Here is a 23,477-nt window from a genome sequence, read left to right on the forward strand (position 1 = left end):
CGCGGGTGGTGCGCAGCGGGCGGGCCTGCGGGGACTGGGGCCGGAGCTGGGCGTGCCGGGGGTCCTCACGGAGGGTGGAGACCGGCCCTGCCACCGGTTTTGGCCGCAAAGTACCTTCCGAGTGAGTGGCGACGGGAAGACCCGGGAAGGGACACGGCCGCGACGGTGCTCGTCTCCCCACGCCGGTCCTCCGGCGGCGAGCGACACGCGGGGAAGATGCTCGAGGTGCTGGTGCTGAAGGTGAGCGAGCGCCTAGCCCTGGCCGGCCGGCCGCCCTCTCCCCGCGCAGGGGCCGCCCCGGCCGGTCACGCCACGCGGGGCTTCGGACCCACGGGTGGGCTTGCTAGATGGGATCCCGGACCCCCGAATGCAGATCCACAGCACGAGATTTCCGTTCAGGTGTGCCCATGTATTATTTGGGACACAGTAAAAAGTTACAAGTTGTTCGTCCGAAACTCATGTTTTTACGAACTCTGCAGCATTAGGGGGGAGGACAGACCGTAACCCCTTCTCCCGCGCTCACCCGTCCCGGGAGGCGCTGGCGGAGAGCCCTCTCGGGCCCCCAGTTCTTGCACACGGGGACCCTCACCTGGGCCCCTCGCCCGACAGGGGTCCTCTCCGGTGGGTCCCCACCTCGGGGCCCCTCGTGGCAACCACCCCTCCACACACGCCCGTCCCGGTTTCTCGCGGGAAACCCTACTCGCTCGCGCCCGGGACAATGGCGGCCCCCTCCCCACGCGTGCGCCCCGGGGCTCCGACCCTCAGTCCTCGGAGCGAAGCTGAAAGGAGGCGGGGCGGGCCCGCAGCTGCAGTTTTCCTGTCTCAAAAGATGCCGGAGACTGAAGGCATGGCGTGTTTGCAAGGTTAGTTGGAGGGAGGAGTTTACAAACCAGAGCAGAGGGGTGTGTTTCCGTCCCTGGGAAAAGGAAATACAAATCTTTTTTTTATTTTTTATTTTTTTTTATTTTTTTAAATCGTGCTTCTGTGGGCAGAGGAGAGGAACGTAGCAAATGATGGGATTTTTAAAAACCATCAACTTTCCCGCTCCTGTTTTAGGTCTTAATGTAATTTATATGAGCAGAGATTCACGGACGTTTGAAGCATCTGATTCTTACAGAGGATTTGCTTCAAGACTTTCAGGGGTTTCAGATCCAACTGGCAAGCTCCTCTCCGTCGCCAGTCCTAAATAGACATCTCCCATTTCTCCTTTAGAAAGACAGGGCTCTTCTAGGGTTGCGGATCCTGGCACGTGCAAATCCACCCGGGCAGAATTTTTGGCAGGAGGAGTTGGATTCTCAGTGCCTCAAACTTGGGAACCAACCCGTCTTAGATCCTTTACCCTGTCAGCTCTCGTCTGGCCACACTTCCGGTTCTTACCTGTTTGCCCTCAAGCAAATTTTCTATACGATATAGGAATAGTTCCCTAAGTGTGGTACAGGTTACCAGGTGTAGTTCTCCGGGTTAATTTAGCTTTTACATGGATGAATTTTTCCCCCCAAGTGCCCATCAATATGAATGGAGAAGCAAAGTGTGGTCTAGACATATAATGGAATATTACTCGGCCTTAAAAAAGGTGAAAATTCTGATACATGTTGTAACATGGATGAACCATCACTTAAGTGAAATAAGCCAAATACAAAAGGACAAATACTATATGATTATACTTACCTGAGGTTCCTAGAGTACTTACATTCATAGAGACAGAAAGTAGAAGGGTGTTTGCTCAGGGGCTGAGTGGAGGGGGGGGGATTATAGTTTAAAGGGTATAGAGTTTCAGTTTTGCAAGCTGAAAGGAGTTCTGGAAATGGTGGTGATGGATGTGGTTAATGCCACTGAATACGATTAAGATGGTAAATTTTATGTGTATTTTACCACAATTAAAATTATTAAAAATTTTGTTTTAACAGTTAATATTGGTTGTAACAGATTTTAGAACTAAAAACAGAACTAGCATTACAAGCCTGTTGAGTCTAATGAAGAAAAAGGTGTTGATTAAAAATACGTGTTAAAGCATCCCAGGCAACATGCCATTACGTCAGCAAAGAGTAAGGCAGAGTGCGGTGAGATGCAGTGGCGGATATGGGCTTGTTCCCCCAGAAGGGCTACAGGAGAGGAGGATTAGCCATGGCATCTTTGATAAGAAAGGTGGTCGACACCGAAAAAGCCCCCAGGGCCATTGGTCTCACGGTCAAGCTGTGTTCCAGCAGGACTGTTTACATGGACCCTTTAAGTGGACAGGACAGCTTGTGCCAGGGAGGGGTGGCAGGAGTTGAGCAAACACAGTTGACACGGGTGAAATTCTGAAAGCTGCAGCCTGTAACGTCACTAATGGGGTAAAGCAGCTGTTGTGGTCACACGAATGATTTCACCACTGTCCGTGGAATCCACGAACAGTATTTCAAGGGTGGTTTTCCTGCCCAAAGGAGGCCATGTTGAGAATGAAGGTCCAAGGACCTCTCACATCAGCGTGACTCTGAGTGGCCAGATCTTACTGCTTTGTTTGGAATTGTCACAGAGGATTAAAATTAACATCTTAATTTTTACAATCGATGTTGAAGAGTGTAAGTTTGACTGAGATATCTGGAGTTATGGAAATACGAACACTAAGGGGAATTGAACAGAAAATAAAGATTAGATGATGTTGTAAATTACACTTGGATATGCTCATACTACCGAATGTGGGAAAGGAGACGCTCATATTATTACTCAAGGAAGAAAAAAAGTAAAGGAGAATAACAATGTAGGAAATAATAAAGAAAAGGTGGGTTAATCATTCCTGAGAAATAATAAAGAGCACACGTAATTCAATTAAATCCTAGTAATGACGTGAAATACTTAGTTCTCTTGCCAGATAAAATGATTCTGCTTTTATTTGAATAAAATTTAAGTATTCAAGTTTGAATGGTAGGGGTAAAGGAGAAGAAAGTGGACCAAAATTTTATATAGATGATATTTTTCTAATGGGAATACAACAGACACGCAGGGGAAAAAATGTGTAAGGCTGGTGATTACAGTGTGGGCAGTATTGCTGTATAGCCATGGCTGGAAGCAGCCAGTGGTGAGGGTCTCCCCATCTTAGTGAGCCCGTCCCCTTGCACTAGTGCACGTGTTCTCCTGGCTGGTAAAACTAAACCTGGCCTACAGTTTTAAAGTTTTAGAGGAAAATGTTTTTTAAAAAATGAAACATTCTGGAAACTTCAAAGGATCTATGATGCCTTAACAAGTTTTTTTTTTAAAGATTTTATTTATTTGAGAGAGCAAGAGTGCAAGCATGAGTGGGGAAGGGAGGGAGAAGCAGACTCCCCACCGAGCAGGGAGCATTATGTCAGGCTCCATCCCAGGATCCTGAGATCATGACCTGAGCTGAAGGCAGACACTTAACCGACTGAGCCACCCAGGAACACCACCTGAAAAAAATTTTTGAACATCTTTCCAACTTGATATTTTAAAGTTTTCAAATATAAAAACAAGTTACAAAAACCATGTTGAGAATAACCATATGCTCTACACCCTAATTATTAACAGTTTTTTGATTTGCATATTTTTATATATAATATAAAATTTTTTGCTTTTTTGCTGAACCATTTCAGAATTAGTTGAGAATTCTAAATCCTTACACTTGTATTTCCTAAGAACAAAGACTTTCTCTTACATCATCATGATATAATTATCCCACTTGAGAAATTTAACATTGATCCAATACCATAATAAATAGTCTCTGTTCAAATTTCTCCATTTGTCCCAATAATGTCTTCTAAAACTTGTTTTCTCTGCTCTAGGATCCAATAAAAAATTGTACATTGCATTGAGTTGTCATGGCCTCTTAGTCTTCTTTAATTTAGGCCAGTTCCCTGGCTTTTTTGTGTCTTTGATGTCATTGAATTTTATGAAGAACAGGGCCAGTTGCTTTGCAAAATATCACTCAGTTTGGACTTACTTGTTTCTTCATGGTTATGTTTAGGTTAGGCATTTTTAGTAAAATACTGCATAGGCAATATCACATCAGAGGACAAGAAGCTTTTTAAAAAAATCGTCCTTGTGATTAAAAATAATTTAAAATCTAACTTTTTATTAGGAAATATTCTGGACATAAAAAGAAGTATAAAAAATAAAACCAGGGGCACCTGGGTGGCGCAGTCGTTAAGCATCTGCCTTCGGCTCAGGGCGTGATCCTGGCGTTCTGGGATCGAGTCCCACATCAGGCTCTTCCGCTGTGAGCCTGCTTCTTCCTCTCCCACTCCCCCTGCTTGTGTTCCCTCTCTCGCTGGCTGTCTCTCTCTCTCTGTTGGATGAATAAATCTTAAAAAAAAAAATCACAAATATCTGGACATCCACCACTTAGCTTTGTCAGATCTTTTAACATTTTGCCATGTTTGCTTTGCATCATTTTTTTAAAGATTTTATTTATTTTAGAGGACATTTGCATGCGCGCGCGAATGCAAGTGGGGGGAGGGGCAGAGGTAGAGAATCTCAAGCAGGCTCCCCACTGAGCGCAGAGCCCATAGCAGGCCTAGATCTCACAACCCGGAGATCATGACCTAAGCCAAAAACCAAGAGCTGGATGCTTAACTGATTGAGGCGCCCAGGCGCCCCCCTTTTCTTTTTTAACCCATAAACTTTTTAAAATTGAGGTATGATTTATATATGGTAAACTTCGTCATTTTTCGTGTAGAATTCTGTGACCTTTAGAAAAATGCATACAGTCCTGTAACCACCACCACCGCAGAGAGCAGTTCCGTCACTCCTCCGTTACCTTGTGCTTTGTAGTCCTTTCTTTGCCCCAAATCCGCTGCAACCACTGATCTTTATCTTCCCTGTTCTTTTGCCTTTTCCAGGATGTCTTAAAAATGGAAATGTGCGCGTGGAGTCAGCAGTAGGACGCAGAAGCCTGAGGCTTCTCTGCTTCGGTGTTTGCATTTGAGACCCACCTGGGTTGTTGCACGAATCGTGAAAGTCTTCCTTCTTACTGCTGAGCAGTCGGTAGTGTATGAATGTGCAACAGTTTGTCCAGCCACCAGCGGGAGGCCATTTGAGTTGTTTCTTGTTTGGGGAGATTATAAGTAAAGCCGCTGTGACCTTTTCAGACAGGTTTTTGTGTGAACACAAGTTCCATTTTCGTGGCTAAATAACTAGGCTTGGATTACCTGTTTGTTTAACTTCATGAGAAAATTCTCCACAGTGACGGTACAATTATGTGTTCCCATCAGCAATGTGTAAGAGTGTGAGAGTTCTAGCTGCAGGGCACCTAGAATCTGGGCTGTTGATCTTGGGGTTGTGAGTTTGAGCCCCATGTTGGGTGTAGAAATTACTTAAAATCTTTGAAAGAAAAAAAAAGTTGTAATTGCCCTGAATCCTCACCAACACAAGATGTGGTCAAGTTTCATGGATTTCAGCCGTTCTGCTAATGTTTAGTTAGTGTGTAGTGGTATCGCATTGTGGTTTTAATGTACACTTTCTAATGATGAATAATATGTTAATCGTCTTTCCATGTGCTTATTTGCCATCCTTCCATCTCTTTTGGTCAAGTGTCCGTTTGGATCTGTCCATTTCTCTAATTGGTCATTTTCTTGTTGAGTGTTTAGAGATTATATATTGTGGATGAAGTGCTTTTTTGGATGTGATGCAGATATCTTCTCCCAGTTTATGACTTCTTTCTCTTAACAGTGTCTTTCAACGAGCAGAAGTCTTTAATTTGGATTAAGTACAATTTATCAGTTTTTCGCTTGTACAAATTATACTTTTGGTGTTATGGCTAAAATCTTTGCCTAACGCGCAGTCATAAAAGATTCCCCCCATGGATTCCTTTAGAAATTTTATAGTTTTATGTTTTACATTTAGATACAGGGTCCATCGGAGTTAATTTTTGTATCTGGTACGAAGAATGGATCAAAGTTCATTTTTGTGTGTACGGATAACTGATTGTTCTGGTATCATTTGTTAAAAACTACCCTTTCTGCATCAAATTACTTTTGTGCCTTTATTGAGAATCAGTTGACCATATATGTGTGGGTCTGTTTCTCTTCTGTTGGTTTATGTCCGTGCTTTCTCCAGTAGCACAGTGTTCTGGTTACCGTAGCTTTTTAGTAAGTCTCGAAATCAGGTGGAATGAGTCTTCCAACTATTTTGTTCTTTTTCAGAATTTTTTGGGCCGTTCTAGTTCCTTTGCCTTTCCAGTAAGAATTTCATAGTGAGTTCATTGATTTCTCAGTCGTGCTGGAACTAAGTTGTATTTATAGGTGATTGTGGGAAAAATCAACATCTTAATCCATGAACATGGCATATTGGCATTAAAGGCCTTCCTTGAGCTATTTGATCGCCTTGTGTACCTTCCAACACACACATTTTGCATGTATTTTATTAGATTCATTCCTGAGTAATCCTGTTTTTTGGTGCTGTTGAAAATGGTTTTTTTTTTTTTAATTTAAATATCCAGTTTCCATTGCTATAGATGTATGATTGAGTGTATTATATGCCCTTGTGCCCTGGAACCTTGTTAGAGCCACTTACTAGTTCTAATATGTTTTTTGTAGATTCCTTAAGATTTTCTACGGAGGTATTGTTTGTGAATAGAGACAGTTTTCTTTCTTCATTTCCAGTCTTGCTGACAACATTTTTCTTATTTTGTTATATCGACTAGGGCTTCCAGTACGGTGTCGAATAGGAGTAGAGAGCGCGCTACTGGTAACACTTTCTTTCTTTCTTTTTTTTTTTTTTTTTTGGTATGTTTTACCTTGTAGTTCTGGAATTATCTTTTCCAAAGGTTTTTTTCTTTTTAATAGTTTCCATTTCTTACATGAAATTCTCTTCTTTAGTAAACACACGAATTCAGTACGACCATCTTGGCCTTAAGTTGTTCAGCGTATTTCTAACCGCTGCTTTGACTTCCTTGCCGTTTCATGTCAACCCCTGGGTGGTCTTGGGTTCACTTCTGACTGCTTTTGTCCTTGGCCACACATCCCATTTTCATCCCCGCACAGCTAGTAACCGCTACGCGGGATATTGCAGCGATGGTGAAGGGCGTGGACCAACGCTTCAGTCCCTCGCGGCGCGCACCGTCTGGGAGGCTTGGTTCATCCTCTCTGAGCCCGTTTGCCCTTACTAGAGCATACTGTGTCTGTCCAGGAGCGCGGTCTGAGTTCGCAGGCGGGGCACGGCAGGGGTTTCCGCGGAGAGCCTGCGGGGCCTACTGAGCGTACTCTTGAATTTGGCCGGACTCCCCTGCAGACTTTCCCAGTGATGGGTGCCAAAGACAGACAAAGGCAGACGCTCGTTAGAGCATTTGCTGCCGGCAGTAGGGGCAGGAGCTGGGAAAGGGCAGAGGGGGCCGAGCATTTTGAGGCAAGATCGAGGAAGAGGAGGGGAGGGGCTCCAGGGATCCACGGACCAAGGGCTGGTCAGTGCCTGCTAGCCGAGAAGAAGGTTCCAGGTGGCAGCCATGGCTTTCAGGCCCTCGAGACGTACTCCTGAGTAGCGGGAGATACAGACACATTTCAAAGGGACGGGGAGGACTGGCACCTGTCAGCCCTTTAGAGGAAATGCTCACAGAAAGGCAGGTCGAGGGTCTCTGTCCAAAGCCGGCTAGAATTCTACAGACCGTAGGTTGTCCTGGCAGCCTTGAGCTTCCCCAGGCAGGCAGTTGGGGGGCGAGCGTCATCCCCGGGACTGGGCCTCTTGGTTCAGAGGTTTGGGGAGGTGCCATGGCACGAGTTTGCCGTTCTCACGGGCAGCAGCTAAAACTGTGGTGTTTCTGTCCGCCTTCTCCTGGTCGCTCTCCTCTGGGCCGCTGGGCTCTCACTGTGCCATGCAGGCTGGCCAGGGCCTTGGCTCTCCCCGCTGCGGCTCTTTCAGGATTTCTCCTGTCAACGTACAGTTACTCTCGTAGCCCAGAGCTCCCTTCTCAGGTTCCTCAGGCCACAGACACTGCAGTTTTCTGCCTGGGTTGCAGCCCGTCCTCCTGGACTAGAAAAGCTGTAAGGAAGCACGGATCTCACCCAAGACCAGTCCTCCTTGCGAAGCGTCCAGTCCGTGCAGTTTCTGTTCTCTTCAGTGCCTTCATATTTGTTATTTTATATTTTTTCCTGGACTGATGATTGTTAGGTGGGATTAGTCCATGTAAACGACTCTGCTACACCTGGCACCAGAATGGCCCACTGTTCTTTTTTTCCAACTATTTACTATAAAAATCGTCAAATATTTAGAAAAATAGAATATTACCATGAGCACCTGTTCCCCAGCCACCTGGTACCTAGGATCCGAAGTCTTGGGATGTCATTGCTTTTAGGTCCTTTCAGTAGGCAGAGTTAAGAAGTAAATACACTTGGAAGGTCATGAGTTCCTATTGATATTTTCAAGTCAAATTTAACTTTTTATTGTACATCTCTACTGTACATCTATTGTACTCTCTAACAATGAAAATCTTGATTTCCAATGACACTGGTATATATCAAGATACATTCACAGAAGTCTGACTTTCGTCACCGAAAGTCAGGGCCTTTTTTTCCTGGCTTCCTATAGGTAATAACTTGTATTTGCTTTGGTTTATCTGCTGTCATTTCTTATTTTAAATATGAACAGAATATACATGTATTCATATTTCCTTCTCTTTTTTACAAAAGACATAGCATATTGCAAACATGGACACTTGCTTTTGTATTTTATTATGAATATTTTAAAAATACAGGAGATGAGGCCCCTGGGTGGCTCAGTTGGTTAAGTGTCTGCCTTCAGCTCAGGTCATGATCCCAAGGTCCTGGGATGGAGACCCATGTCGGGCTCCCTGCTCAGCAGGGAGTTTGCTTCTCCCTCTCCTTCTGCCCCCCTGCTCATGTTCTGTCTCTCCCTCTTTCTATCTCAAATAAATAAAATCTTTAAAATAATACAGGAGATGAAGGACATTGATCCCTGCTTTTTGCATCATAGCACGTAATTAAAAATTACTGGCATATTATTGGTTATGTGGCTTTTCAAACTTTTACATGTTTTAGAATTTTATCCTTGCATCTTTTACCTTTTATCCAGCTTAACTGAAATATAATTAGCATACAACATTGTATAAGTTTAAGGTGTACAGCGTGATGATTTGATCTAAATTGACCATCTTTTTTACCTTTGGTCTGACCTTTTAACACAGAGGTGCTCATCTAGAATTTGTTACATCACTTAAACCACTAAGTTATCGTGCCTCGAAAGTTTATTATTTTATGGTTCTGCTTTTTAAACCATGCATTGTTTTGTCTGTCTTTTAAAAATTTTTTACAGATTGAAGATCCAGGATGCTTCTGGGTTATTATAAAGGGCTGTAGTCCCTTTTTAGATCATGAAGTTGATTATCAAAAACTAAATAGGGCCATGAATGACTTCTATAATAGCATGTGTCAAGATATAGAAATAAAACCGTTAATGTTGGAAGAAGGGCAGGTATGTATCTAAGTGCGCTGTAAGCACTGTGTCTTGAAATACTACTTAAAATGTACACATTTTGGCGATAAAAGCTTTTAGAGTATTTTAATTGCTCATAAACGTTGCCTTGTGTTAGGTTCTTTGAGCTGCATGAGATTGGGGCTGGTGTTGGAAAGCAGAGGTTGTAGAAGATTCATGTGGGGAAGGGGGACATGGGGTGTCATCCAGATTCAAGCATCGGGCCACCCTCCTGGGACTAGGAACCGGAGGGCTATTCTAGATCTATCACAGGTGTGGGGGCCTCAGCCGAGGCGGCCTGGGGGTTTTCAGTCTAGGGCCAGTCCCTCCCTTTTGCTGCTCATGACTTTGCCCAACTCACGCTTGTGTATTTTCCTTACCTCACATCACGGCCCCTTCTTCCTTTCTTGCCTCCTTGGCTCCTGGGCCCATTGTTTGATTCTCTCTGCTGGTCAGTCACTTTTCAGAAGAGTTTGAATTTTTCTACTGGGAAAGGTTTATAAACTATGAAAAGCATTAGAAATAACTTGAATTCCTTCCCCCTTTCAAAAAAAATCTTCTTTAGTTATATTTATTATTTTTTCCCATACCATTGACTTGTTGAAGAGAGGAAACCTAGTTAATTGTCCTTTTAAAACAGTCCACATTTTGGATAGTGTGAGTGCCTCCTTGTGGTGGTGCTGAACTTTCCTCGTCTCTCCACTTCTATTTTATCTGGACTGGTAGTTAAAGATAAAGCTTTGATTAGATTCAGGGTCACGTTTTTGCCCCCTCAGAGTGATTGGGCTATGAGCTGCTGCTTGCATTGAATTGGGAGGTACGGGCACTGTTGGCAAAGCCCAGCGGATTCGGAAGGCGACACCTGAGCCCTGCCTGGAGGTGGTGCCCATCAGCTTTTCCTGCAGTGGAGGCACCATCCCGTGACCAGCACGGCCTGAAGCAGCCCTTCTGTTTAACTTTTCACATTCCTTCTGCGATCTTGAGGTGGACTTCGTCTGCAGAAAACTATTCGCCTGCAGTCGATGCTGGAAAGGTAGACGCGTTGCTTGATTCTTTCCCTTACCAGCGTTCGTGCCCAGCTGTGTACGCGGGCATCCAGAGGTCTGTGCTGTTTTTCTCTCCTCCTCTTCATTCTTAAAGTACTGTATTGAACTCATGGCTTTTAATATATTCATCAGCTGCAATCCTTGTTCTTGAGGCTTAAATTGCCCCACTCTGGGTTGGTGGAAGCCCTGTAAGCCACCAGTTCAAAGCCGGCTGGCCGCGTGAATGATTACCTGTTCACACCATTCCTACAAATTACCTTGACTTCAGTGCTGACCAGAAACACCCTCCGTCTTTGGCAAGATTTCTCTCAAGTTATTTGACTTTGGAGTTATGGAGGCTCCCAAGAGCCCCTCCCTGGCAAAGTGGCTGCTCCATGGCATCCGGCTTCAGTTCTGGAACGCGGCAATCTCCCATCGGCTGGCTTCTTCCCCGTGGGATGCAGCTCTCTCCCCGCAGGGCCTTGTAAGAGCCTGTGGTCGGCGTCTGGTTTGCCGGTCTGGGTCGAAATCGAGTCCACTCTGGCCTGGCAGTCCCATGGGATGGTCAGGACAACAGGCGGTTGTCACTCCTGCCGGGTAGTTTCCCTAAAATGGGGCTGCAGGCACGCATTGATTTCTTGAGTCATTCAGCAAGGGGTCATTGAAGGCTTCGTGCATGGCAAGCACTGTTGTAGGTGCTGGGCACGTGGTGGTACAGAAGACAGTCACGTCGTCCTGGAGGCAGCTGTCAGTTGTGACAGGTAGTACACAGTAGTAACAAACGTTAGCAGTAACAGCCACCTGGAGCGGAATGGGGAAGGTGAGCCTGGGGGGGAGATTCTTCAGGGGTCTGGCAACGTGCTTGACAGTATATTTCTAAGCTTTGTTTTCTGACTTAAGGCAAAGCAATGGATTTTCTTTATTTTACTTTCAAAAGTCTGTCCTGAGTTAAGGAGTTGGCGTGACTGAAGTAAGAGAAGCCTGAAGTCAGACTCTGGTGCCCAGTGCTCTGTTTACCACCCAGCAGGGGTCAGCATGGGCAGCCCAGCCTCCTCCCTACCTTTCCTCTTCCGGAAGGTGGAATGTGGGCTGAGATGGTTTGGGGGTGCATTTGTGTTCTCTCCCGTGACTGGGGGTTTTAACACCGAGGTTTTTATTTTGTAGGTCTGTGTGGTGTATTGTCAGGAACTGAAGTGTTGGTGCAGGGCTGTTATTAAGTCCATTGTGTCTTCGGCAGACCATTACCTGGCAGAATGTTTCCTTGTGGATTTTGCCAAGTACATCCCAGTGAAATCTAAAAAGTACGTACGTGTTTATTTTGCCTTTGCTCTGTAGGGAGACGAATATCAGATTTAAAGGAGAGGGTCAGTTTTCACAGCGAGAAGATAGAGGTCATAGAACTGGAATGTTCTTAGCTTCCCGTGGGGACAGCTTGCAGATTCTGGTTCTACACGCAGTCAGTGTTGGGGCTGGTGGTTTCAGTGAGGATCCGGGGCCACTGGGCCCTCCTTCCACCTTCCTTCCTGGCAAGGGCAGGTGCTCCGGGCCTCCCCTCTGGTGTGTTCCTGTGATGCGGTGGGTCCTTCCAGAGGCTGGGCTGTAGGAAAGACTCCACCTGGAGGCGGAAAGTCGTCTGGTCCCCACAGAAGGGGTGTGGGGTCAGGTATTGGGGAGCAGAGCACCTGTTCAAGTACTCCTGGTCGTTTTTCTTAGCAGAGTGAGGGTGTGACCCACAGTCACATAAGACGGGGAGGAAGGGGCCCTCATTATCTCCAGGACCACCCACTAACAGTCATTAGAAAACACTAGCAACACGTCAGCTTTTGTGTTTGTGTTAATTTTTCATAGTTTCCTGTCCCAGAGTAAGAGAATATCAGTTTAATAATTAACGTGAGGACCTTTCTTCCAAAAGAGTATTCTTAAAACAAGAGTAAAGAATTTCATGGCAGAAGGACTTCTCAGACATTGGGAATTTGCAAATACTTAAAAAAAGTAGATGCCTTTCTGGCTTGTGATTCTGCACCTTTATAACCACAATTGTTATCAAAGTAAATGTTGTGTTTAATTGGGGGAGATCTTTAGTATTTGGAGTTTGGGGCAAGAGAAGCCCATGATCAAACAGTGTAGGGGGAGGTTTTGACGGACAGTTAGAATGGGCACCTGTTTCTGGACTGTCGAGATGAGGTGGCGAGGCTGCCCATGCAGGGCTTCCAGAACCGCTTCTGTGGAAACGGTACGAGCAGGTGGTCTGTCACTGGCTGGAAGAATGGAAATAAGGTGCCGAGCAACAGATTTATCAAATCTCAGCCCCTCTTTTTGTGCAGAATCGATAAATACTAACTATAAAAACATCTGCTGAAAAACCACAACAAACATCTGCTCATTTACAGAAACTGTAATTCGGGTTGTGTATTAAGATTGAAATTTGAAAATCTTAAGTAGAATTGACTTCACAGGATTGTCCATTATTTCCTAGTGTTTCCTTGTCTGAGGAGCCTTTGTTAGAAGCTGATTTTTCTAATTCTTCCACCACCACACCATGCAGTTTTAACACTAAAGATACTCTGAATATCTATGTAGGTACTATTCATATATCTTCTGCTTTTATACCTAAGACGAGTAAGATTCTGTTCCCTCCCCCGCCCTTCCAGCAGCTGGGGGCTGGATTAGAAACAAAGAATTGGCTTGGGTGTGTTTTAGGGATGTCAATTGCAGGGGCAAACTCTAAGGAAATCTTTTCTATACAAGTTTTTTTTTTGTAACGGAGCTATTTCTGTTTCACTGTGAAGCATCCGAGTTGCAGTAGAAACTTTTATGCAGCTTCCCTACCGAGCGAAAAAATTCAGGCTGTACTGCACGAAGCCTGTTACATTACACATTGACTTCTGTGAAGACAGCACTAAGATCGTGTAAGTACTGCTGGTGACCGATGCTGAAGCGTGGGTAAAAGTCTGAAACCGAGTGTGTGAGGTTTATGTGGAATGTGTTCCCCTTGTGAACCGCTGAGTGATTCCAGAGGCCTCTTTGTTCTTAAGGAGACATCTCCTGAGTTGGTGTGCATTGCACCTGGCTGTGAGCGGAGCTCCCTGGGCAGCCCCCCTTCCAGACGTTGCAGTGGAAGGGCTTAGAGGGGCCCCTGAGCTCTATGCTCTGGGATGAATTTTAATTTGCAAAAAGTAATAGATTACCTGTAAAGAGAAAGGCTGGTACACAGGATCATGGAGCATTAAAAAAAAAAAGTCCATTGCATTTTTCTCCAGCTCCGCCCCCCCCAGAACTGTTCAGGCTTGGAACTTGAAGACCTCATTCAGTGCTTTATATGCATTCATTTGTGTGGAGGCTTTCATGAAAATTAGAACCTCCTGCCTTGTTGGCAGATTTAACTCAATTAAGAGTGCGCTGAAGCTCTCGTTGGTACCTGCACCGCCTTCTCCTGTTATCTTTCTGGGTGAACATAACTGGCTACTTGTGTATGTAACCGTTCCTCTCTTGAGAGCCAGCTAGATGGTTGGCAGACCGCTGTGCACTGCACATTTCCATGAGAATATGGATAAATCCAAATAACACATGGGTGTGAAGATATGGATGTGGGTGCCCATAAGCACACATCACCCCTCCCCTCTCTATGCCCTGTTTTCCTGGTCTTGGGCCACATCGTCCGTGTTTGTGCAGGACTCACCAGGGTCCCCGCCCTGGGCACTGTGGTGGCAGGGATATGGCTGCGCTCTACACTGTCTGGACTGAGTGCTACTTGAGTTCCTGGCCCACCCCTCCCCCCCGGCGCCCCCACCCCCTGGACTGTGGCATTACCGGAAGAAACACTGTGGGCACAGCACAGTTCCAGCTTAACGTGCATGTCCTGGTGATGCTGCATTTTGTTCCCTGAACTTGGAAGGCACCCCTCTTGTGGATGCTTTCGCAGGATCTATGGAGACCCTCCATTCCCACTCCCTGCATCCCCCAGCACCTGTCCTTCACCTTGTGGCTGGCCTCAGAAGCTCAGTAATGGACGCTGAGTCTGCTTGTCCCTGCTGACGCCAGCGTGCCCCGCCAGGCTCCCCGTGGTCCCCCCACACCACCTCTGCCCTCAGAGACTCCGGGAAAGTGGGTCCCCCGCACAGCAGCACTCCTGCCTCCTACCTGGCCCTCTTCTAGAGCAGCCAGCTACTCACCCCCAGGGCTGGCTCTGGTGCCAGTCTGTCCACGCCCAGCTGTCCCTCAGAGGCCCCTCATCCTCGCCCCCTCTGTGTGACCACCTTCCCCAGCCGTGGACATACCCTCCGTGCAGACACATGTCCCTTTGTGTGGGCAGTTCATCCAGAATGTCTGTCTCAATATGTGTTTATAGATTTGGTCGAATGGCCCTCCAAGAGGACTGGCGATGTGTACTCGCATCGCAGGGGTACAGAGGGGGCCGCTTTTCCACACAACTTTGACTATCGTCAAGCTTTATCATTTTTGCTTGTTTGCTGTGTGAAAATGGTATTTTGTTTTCATTTGTATTTTTCTAATTTGTAAAGTTGGGTATTTCTTCATGTGGTTATTTGTGTGTGCGTGTGTGTGAGAGAGACAGACAGACACACACAGGGACTGAATGATTGGTTTACCTGTGAATAGCTTAGATTGATTTTTCTCTTGGTCCATTTTCTTATTAGAAATCTACTTCATTTTGTTTTTAACTTACTAGGTAATTTTGTGTGTGTGTAGCAAGGGTTTAAAACCACTAACTTCATTTTTTTTTTACTTCCTTTTAGGAATGCTTTGTGATTTTCTTGAAGTAATGTGCTTAATATCTTTTTTTAGTAAAGTAAAATAATACCTTCACCTTGGCGTGGGGCTAGGTGCTTTATGTCCATTACCTCATTTGATCCCGAAAACAGCCCTTGGAGGATGATGGTGGCATCAAACCATCATTGATTTGGACAATCAAACCAGCAGAGAAGCCTAAAACATAGCACTCTCCCCTTGTGTATTTTTATTCCTTGCTTTGAAATACTGGTTTCTCTTCATCTTCTACTGCCTACAGCTCTTCTTACGACTTCCTTTCCAGAGCACAGGAAAGGGCAAGATGATAGAACGTGGGAGACAGAGGACAGGTGTCAGCAGGGTGTTGGATGCCATGAGAGACTGGCTGGTGGCTCTCCCCTGGCCTTTCTCTCCGTGTTGGTCTCACCAGCACATTTGGAGCCCTCGCTCTGTGCCAGCCTGTGCTGGACGCTGCGTGCGCAGCATCCCCACTCCAGGGGGCTTGTGTTCTGGCTGGAGAGACAGATAGGGCCCAGGTCACTGGTGCTGGAACAGACGATGCCCTTGGGGCAGGCACAGGCCGCTCAGGAAGCCCCAGGATGGGCCCGTTCTCCGTGAGTCTCTGCACTGGGTGCAGGTGGCAGTGGTGAGAGGAGCCCGTTGCAGGGTGCGGCTGGAATCGTCACCCCCAAAGCAGAGCCAGGCATCATATGTTCAATACGTAATGTCAGAAACATCCAGCGTATGGCTTACAAAGTGATGTTGGTGTCCTAGCCTCAGATTTTTATTTGATAAGGTTGCATCTGTTTACTGTTCCAGACCTGCCAAGAAGTGGGACAGCGCAGCTATTCAGTACTTCCAGAACATCCTAAAAGGTAAGGTGCATCACCATCGCAGCCTGCTTTGAACTGACGCCCAGGCTGGTTTATCTTTCCATTGACGAGGGGGTTTGAGATGCGCACGTTCAGCTGTTTGCCCCTCCTCATGGGTTCATCTGTTACCTGGGACTCCTTCCACCCCGTGTTACGTTGCCCCTGTGCCCCTGAAGGTTTGGGGGTGGATGTGGACATCAGTACTTGAGAGTTAAAATGAGAAAGGGGCTGTTTGGGTGAGGGGCCCTTCATTTGTGTGGGTTGCACTCTGCAAAATATACGTACACGCATTTCATGAAGCAACAGGTGATGCAAAGCTGAACTTCGCTCGCGGATACTGATTGTTCGTGACCATTATTGCCGATTTCAGAGGTGTAGTCTGTCTCAGAGCAGCTGTCCGGCGTGCTCTCTTTATTTTCTATTGTTGGTGGTGAAGTACAGCCTCATGGGCCGTCTGTCCTGACCCCTGGCTGGCAGGAGCCAAGTCCCTGTGCCCATTGCCCGGGGCTGCTCTGAGAAGTGGGTGTGAAATGCCTGGGGTGCTGGCCCCTCTCCTGTGCTGGCCCCTGTCTGGCCAGAGGAATAGCCAGATGCTGGGCCCCTGGGGGAACGGGGAGGTTGGGAGGGCCTGCGGCTTTGGAGTCTGGGCCCTTGTGAGCCCCTGGGGGGACACTGGAGATGCAGATGTGGGGGAAGCGGAGCACCTGGGACGGCATCCTGCCCCGCCCCGCGGCTTCCCTGCAGCCTTCTCTGAGCCCGGCCTCCTGCCCTGTACACGACAGTGACGGTTGTGAAGTGAAACACGTGTGTGAAGAACTGAGCCTGGTGCCTGAAGGTGCCCGGGCCTAGAGCTGCTGTTTGGGTGCTTGGGTCTGAGTCGCTGAGAGCTCTGACTTACAGGGTGTTGGCAGGGTGGAACAGACTCAGATGAAAGACTGGGTGGGAAGTGGATTTGGGAACTGTGTGAGGGAAGAGGGCCAAGAACTGCTCGAGGAGGTTTGCAGGGGGCAGGGGGCAGCAGCTGTGGATGGGGATGGCAGGTACGTGGCTGACCCCATGCCAGGAGAGTCTTCACCTCCACTCGCCTCCCACAGACGACTTCTGCTCCAAGCCCCCCCACCCCCGGGAGGAAGCCGGTAGATATGGTGACTCTGGGTGACCCTAAGTGGTTAGTACAGATTAATAGGTGGAATTGTTTCAATATCAGCTGGTTTATTTCTTCTCATTTCTGTTATTTAGTAACCACGCAGGTGGAAGCCAAATTATGTGCTGTGGAAGAAGATACTTTTGAGGTCTACCTTTATGCAACTATAAAAAATGAAAAAGTGAGTGAAAGATTTGTATTTTAAGGGCTTCAGAGGGGAGGATGGTGGGGGAATGGGATAGGCTGGTGATGGGTAGTAAGGAGGGCATGTATTGCATGGTGCACTGGGTGTTATACGCAACTAATGAATCAGCGAACTTTACACCAAAAACCAGGGATGTACTATATGGTGACTAACATAATAAAAAATATTATTACAATAAAAAATGTTTTATCCTTATTTAAATTTTTTATTTTGACAAAATGGAGCAAACTCCAAGGAAAAGAATGTCATTCACACAGCATGAACATTTTTTGTTTTTGTTTTTTTTGGAGAGAGGGCAGGGGAGCAGTGAGGGAGAGAATCTCAAGCAGGCTCCATGCTCAGTGTGGAGCCCAGTGCGGGGCTCGCTCTCAGGACCCTGAGATCATGATGTGAAACCAAGAGTCAGACGCTTAATGGACCGCGTCACCCAGGCGCCCCAGGCCTTCTACATTTTTAATTGGAATTCTGTAAAGAAGAACTGGCCCTTCTCCCCCATTTATTAAGTGGTTCAGTAATTTATCTTAGTGCCGACTCTTGACTCTTTGTTTTACTCTAGGGGATAGAGTCCACTACTGTCATTATTTTCCTGTTCAAATTGTTGCAGATTTGGCCATTAGCAACTTCTTCAAAGTGGCTTACATGTCCTTTCACTGTGCCCCATCATTGTTGGAAACTTTCTATTTTTGGTGCCACGAGATGCTCTAGGCTAATTTTGTCATTCTCCAGCCCAGCCTGAGACTCAACCAGTTCTCAAAGAAGAGTGTTATTCAGATAGTGAGACCAGGGCACGAGATGTGCTCACTGCTGCTGGGGTGTCGGTGGTGGTAGCCCCTCTCTGCAGACAGTTAGGAAGTACGTTTATGGGCGCTAATCCACGCACACATGGATTGATGCCTGGATCTGTCTGCACGTGTGTGTGTCTGTCCGTACGTGCATCTGTTTGTGCGTGTATCTGTCTGTCTGTACGTGTATAAAGAGCTCTGGTACGGGGGCGCCTGGGTGGCTCAGTGTCTGACCCTTGATTTCGGCTCAGGGAGATTGAGCCCCATGTCGTCCTGCATGCTGGGCATGTAGCCTGCCTAAGATTCTCTCTCTCCCTCTCTCTCTGCCCCTCCCCCACTCATGCATGTGTGCACTTGTTCTCCTCTCTCTCTCAAAAAAAGAGCTCTGGTACCTCTCATTCTAGTCCAGTTTCGCAGGGTTCGCTGTGGCCCTCCCCAGTCCTTATCTTGACACCTGTTTCCAACAGTGAGAAACCTGCTCTTGTTAGTTACATTTTACTTAATTTGATTAATCCTAATATCCACGTAAAGTAATTCCAGAATTGCTAACCCACAGTCCTGTGCACAGTTTGTCTAAAGGCAAACAGCGTGCACCCAAAACACTGTATGATACATCGGAAGTTACTTAGGTTGGTTCTTTCTCCCCTCCCTCTTCATTGTGATGATGTTGTTCATGTGCATTACAGTTCATTTATTACTCTCTGTGGTGCATTTTTGCTTTTAACAGTTTGGTAAAAATAACAAAATGCTGGCCGTTGGACCGGTCTGGTGAATCCTCTTTAAACTTCTCTACTGACCTGGTTCTTTCTTCTTGCTTTTCAAGGGGGTCTCTTTCCCTCTGTGGCCGTCCATCACAGTGGGGGAGTGCAGAGGGTATGCTTATTAGCAGGGAGAACTTAGAGCAGATGCGTGAGGTCATCGTCCCCAGAAAAACAGGGCCCAGCATCCTTTTCCAGCTCCCTAAGGAAGCACAAGGTTATCCCAGGGTTTTCTCTTTTGGGCCCGGCTTCTTTCACACAACAAAATTATTTGAGCACATATCCACGTTGTCCCTTTTATTGTCAAATACTCTTCTCTTGCCTGGATATATTACAGTGGATTTACCTGTTCACGACTTTTGGACATTTGCGTTGTGGCCAGTTTGGGGCTGTTATAAATAAAGCTGCTATGAATATTCACGTACAGTCTCCTGTGAGCCCATGCATTCATTTCTCTTGGATGAGTACCTGGGAGTGAAATTTCTGGATGGGATCATAGGTAGTAAGAGTTGCCAGATGGTGTACAAAGGGGTTAACTATTGTACGATCCCATCAGCAGTGGACAAGTGCTTCGATGGCCACTTTGGTGGGCGTGTAGTGGTATCTTATCGTGGCTTAATTTTGCATTTCCCTGATGACTTATGACGATGAGTGTCTCTTCATTTGCTGTTTGCAATCCGTATATCTTCTTTGATGAAGTGTGCATTCAGATCTTTGGCGCATTTTTTGGATAGCTTTTTAAATTGAAGTAGTTGGCACACGATGTTTCAGGTAGACAGCAGAGTGGTCGGACGAGTCTCTACCGTGCTCACCACACACCATTACAATACCATCGACTCTGTTTCCGATGAACCTTTTATTCCCGTGGCTTACTCGTTCCGTGCTGGAGGCCTGTATCGCCCTCTCCCCTTCACCCTTTTTGCTCATCCCCCTCCCCACTGGCCTCCATCAGTCCTTTGTATTTATGGGTCTGTTTGTGCTATTTGTCTGTTTCTTCATTTGTTTTTTTTACCTTCCACATGTAAGTAAAATCATATGATGTTTGTCTTTCTCTTATTTCATTTAGCATAATACTCTCTAGGTCCATTCATGTTGCAAATGGAAGAATCTCATCTTTCTATGGCTGAGTAATATTCCATTGTATTTTGCCCATTTAAAAAAATTTTTATTATGTTATGTTAGTCACCATACAGTACATCCTTAGTTTTTGATGTAGTGTTCCATGATTCATTGTTTGTGCATAACACCCAGTGCACCATGCAATACGTGCCCTCCTTAATACCCATCACCGGCCTAGCCCATTCCCCCACCCCCTCCCCTCTGAAGCCCGCAGTTTGTGCCCATTTTTTAATAGGGTCGTTTGTCATCTTTTTATTGTATTTTGAGAGTTCTTTATATATTCTGGATTTGTGTCTGTGCAGATGTAAGATTTAATAATATTTTCTCTCTCTCTGTGGAGTGCCCTTAATCTCTTAGTGTCTTTTGAAGAGTGGAAATTTTTAAAATTTGATGTAGTCTAAAATTTAGATTTTAAATTTTTATCAGTTTTTCTTTTTATGATTTGCGCTTTGTCATCCCCCCAGATCTTTGCCCAGTAAAGTCATGTTAGCTCCCTGATGTTTTGTTCAGGAATATGGTTCTTACATTTTATACAGATCCTCATTGTTTTTCTTACGAGGACGGTTGTCCAAAAATATCTAGTCCACCATTACCAGAGCAGAAGTCAAGAAATGAATTTCTTTCAAACTGTGTTCTATAAAATAATTTCTTCTGAAGGTTGAAATTTGGGGTGAAGTTTGGGATATTTTTTGAATAGTCACTTGACACTGTCTTATTCATGCAATGTTGAAAATCGTACAGGTCTGTGTTAATGATGATCTGGTTGCGAAGAACTTCGCTCGTTACGTGTCACCCAAGGAGAATAAAAACGTTCATTCCATAGAGAAATCACAATTGAGTATAAAGTCAGCATCCTTTTCCAGTAAACTCAATCCAGCACTTACTCTTTGGCCAATGTTTTTGCAAGGAAAAGATCCTCAAGGAATGGAAAGTGAGTGGATTCTTATTGATACATGTTTCTTTTAAACGGTCTTATTTATAGGACTCTTACTGTGCTAATGTAAGTTGTACAAACTTTTCCCCATATGGAGGCAGAGACTTGGACTATTAAAATATTAAGATTTAATATTTTAATTTTGATTCTAGTGAGTTTGTGACAGGTTTTGCCAAGTCCTAAGCTGCTAAAGTTTGTTTTTATGAGACAAGGAAAAAACTATTCTCAATATCTTATTAACATGGAGTTACATTTTCAAAAGTCTGTAAGTTTGTAATTTGAAGATGTTACCAAAACAAGGTCAAATATTTACCATTTTAGACTCTTAAAAATAGAGCTATTTATTAGTAGGGAAATACGAGATGAGACCGTCATGGACAGTGGAAACAACTTTAGGCGTTTCTCTCTAAATTCAGTTTTCCTTAACTCGTTCACACTGCTTTCCTGCCCCGAGATAGGTCTCCCATGACCTTCCGGCAGAAGCAGGAGCTGAAGTAGTATGCCATTGAGTTTTGCATTTGTCGTTTGGGTTTTATTTCATGCTTTAATCCTGAACTGTGTTCTTTCCATCAGATTCACATGGGTTAACTTTTCTGGCTCAGTCCCTCCAGCATCCGTGGCCCAAGGGTGTTGTTGGTGACCTTGGGCCAACTGCTGTGATCCTGGGTAAGTTTACTTGCTTATTTCATAGGCAGCATCACAGAACACTCTCAGCTGTCTGAGATTACAAGGGCTGTTTAGAAGGGCTGTGGTAATTCTGTTTCTCTTCATATCATGGAACCAATTCATGATGCAAATGCTGACAGGTAATTTGGCCTTGCTGCAGTCCTTACTCAGGGGATTTTTTTTTTTTAAGATTTGTTTATGTATTAGAGTGTACGCATGGCAGAGCATGAGCCGGCCAGGGCGGGGGGCAGAGGGAGAGAATCCCAAGCAGACTCCCTGCTGATCGCGGAGCCCTACGCACGACCCATGAGATCATGACCTGAGCTGAAATCACGAGTTGGACGCTTAACTGACGGAGCCCCCCAGGTGTCCCCTTACTTAGAGGATTTTTCTGTAAAGAACATACATAACAGGCATTTGTTCAGCCCAGCCATACACTAGTGATTATTACTTGTTCTCAGAGTGTATGTACGGATTTGTGAGTGATTTTCATTTTAAGCAGCAGAACGCACAAAAATAAAAGGCATTTGGGAAGGTAGAAATTCCCAGTCTTTAACTCCGTATCTCCAAGGTACATAACGGATTGGAATTGTTGGACCAGAGTGGAAACTGCCAGCCTCTTTGATTCTTGGTCACCCTTTGTGGTAACCCCTGCACCACTCCCCTCTTCTGTCGGGCGCATGTACACGAGTATTTCACGCACGTGCATCGTAAACCTCAACTAAGTTAAAGCTTTCGCCAGCAAAATCACTCCCTACAGTTAGCATTATGTTTAATTACTTTGGTAATGTTGCTTATCATAGAAAAATACAGATAATCAAAGTTGTAACAACCTGTCATCTTTAATAACTACTTACTGAAGTGTTAGAGTCTTGCTTTCCAGAGTTTTCCAGGTGTGAGGGTTGCGAATAATATTTTAATCTCACTCAAGTTGGAGGCTGTACACACCTCTGTGTAGTGTTTTTTGGTTAACATATGGATGAACTTCTTTTTGGGTCAGATGTGTCCAGGATCACATGAGTGTAAGGACCTGAGCTCTGATGCGAGATAGATGGGATGTTGGTGTCCCTCCTCCTGAGTGATGGGGGGAGGCGCTGGTCCCATCGCAGTGACTTGATTAAATGGACCATCCACATACACGGTTGACATAGCCCCATGCCTGCTGGCCCGTGGCCAACGTGGCACATGAGGACGCCACCCCGTGCTCTGATGTGCCTCCTGCAGGGGTCCCAGCTGAGAGTTCTTGCCGAAACACACCCCTGTTACTGACGGAAGAAATGCGAATGGAAATAAAAGTACATGCCCGCTTCTACCGGAGCTGGAAAAATACCAGGCATTTTACGTTGCGTTTAATCAGTGCCCAGCTTTCCATCACATGAAATGTGTCCATCATATGTCTTTGCTTTGTTTTCAAGTGGCCCCAGGTTGCTGGGCAGTAAGCATTTCCCACTTTTCCTTGCCGTGGTCAGTGTCCGGATGCACTGTGTGTGTCTTTAAAAAGGAAAAGGTTGATGGTAAAGGAAAGCAAAGCTGATGTGAAAAGTAACTGATTGTCATGGGAAGACAAAATTATTAGGTGTTACTTACCCAAGCAAAGATTTCCTTTTCCTTGTAATCATGGTGAGAAGGTATTTCAATGGTATTTTAATTATTTTTTGGTACTTCTCCTTGAAATTGTCCTATGTTTTTTAAATGAAAGTATAATACTTCGTTAATACCTGGTTAAACAAGTAGCACAGAAGTAATGAAAAGCGATGAAAAGTAATTTTCTCTTTCCAGCTTCTCACCACCACAGGCTGTTCCCTAGAG

The 23,477-nt window shown here is 45.5% G+C and overlaps 1 protein-coding gene across 1 annotated transcript in view; it reads left to right on the forward strand.

Moving 5' to 3' along the window:
- The first annotated feature begins 216 nt into the window (after positions 1-216).
- Positions 217-23,477, forward strand: part of TDRD12 (tudor domain containing 12) — a 58,679-nt gene continuing 35,418 nt past the window's right edge. The window contains exons 1-8 of the mRNA XM_026484277.4: positions 217-240; positions 9,259-9,417; positions 11,607-11,743; positions 13,232-13,351; positions 16,008-16,063; positions 17,300-17,385; positions 20,810-20,999; positions 21,576-21,668. Of these exons, the coding sequence (XP_026340062.2) occupies positions 217-240; positions 9,259-9,417; positions 11,607-11,743; positions 13,232-13,351; positions 16,008-16,063; positions 17,300-17,385; positions 20,810-20,999; positions 21,576-21,668 (865 nt within the window). The remainder of the gene's footprint in view (positions 241-9,258; positions 9,418-11,606; positions 11,744-13,231; positions 13,352-16,007; positions 16,064-17,299; positions 17,386-20,809; positions 21,000-21,575; positions 21,669-23,477) is intronic.

Source organism: Ursus arctos, unplaced genomic scaffold (assembly GCF_023065955.2).
Source record: "Ursus arctos isolate Adak ecotype North America unplaced genomic scaffold, UrsArc2.0 scaffold_19, whole genome shotgun sequence".
Taxonomy (NCBI): Eukaryota; Metazoa; Chordata; class Mammalia; order Carnivora; family Ursidae; genus Ursus; species Ursus arctos.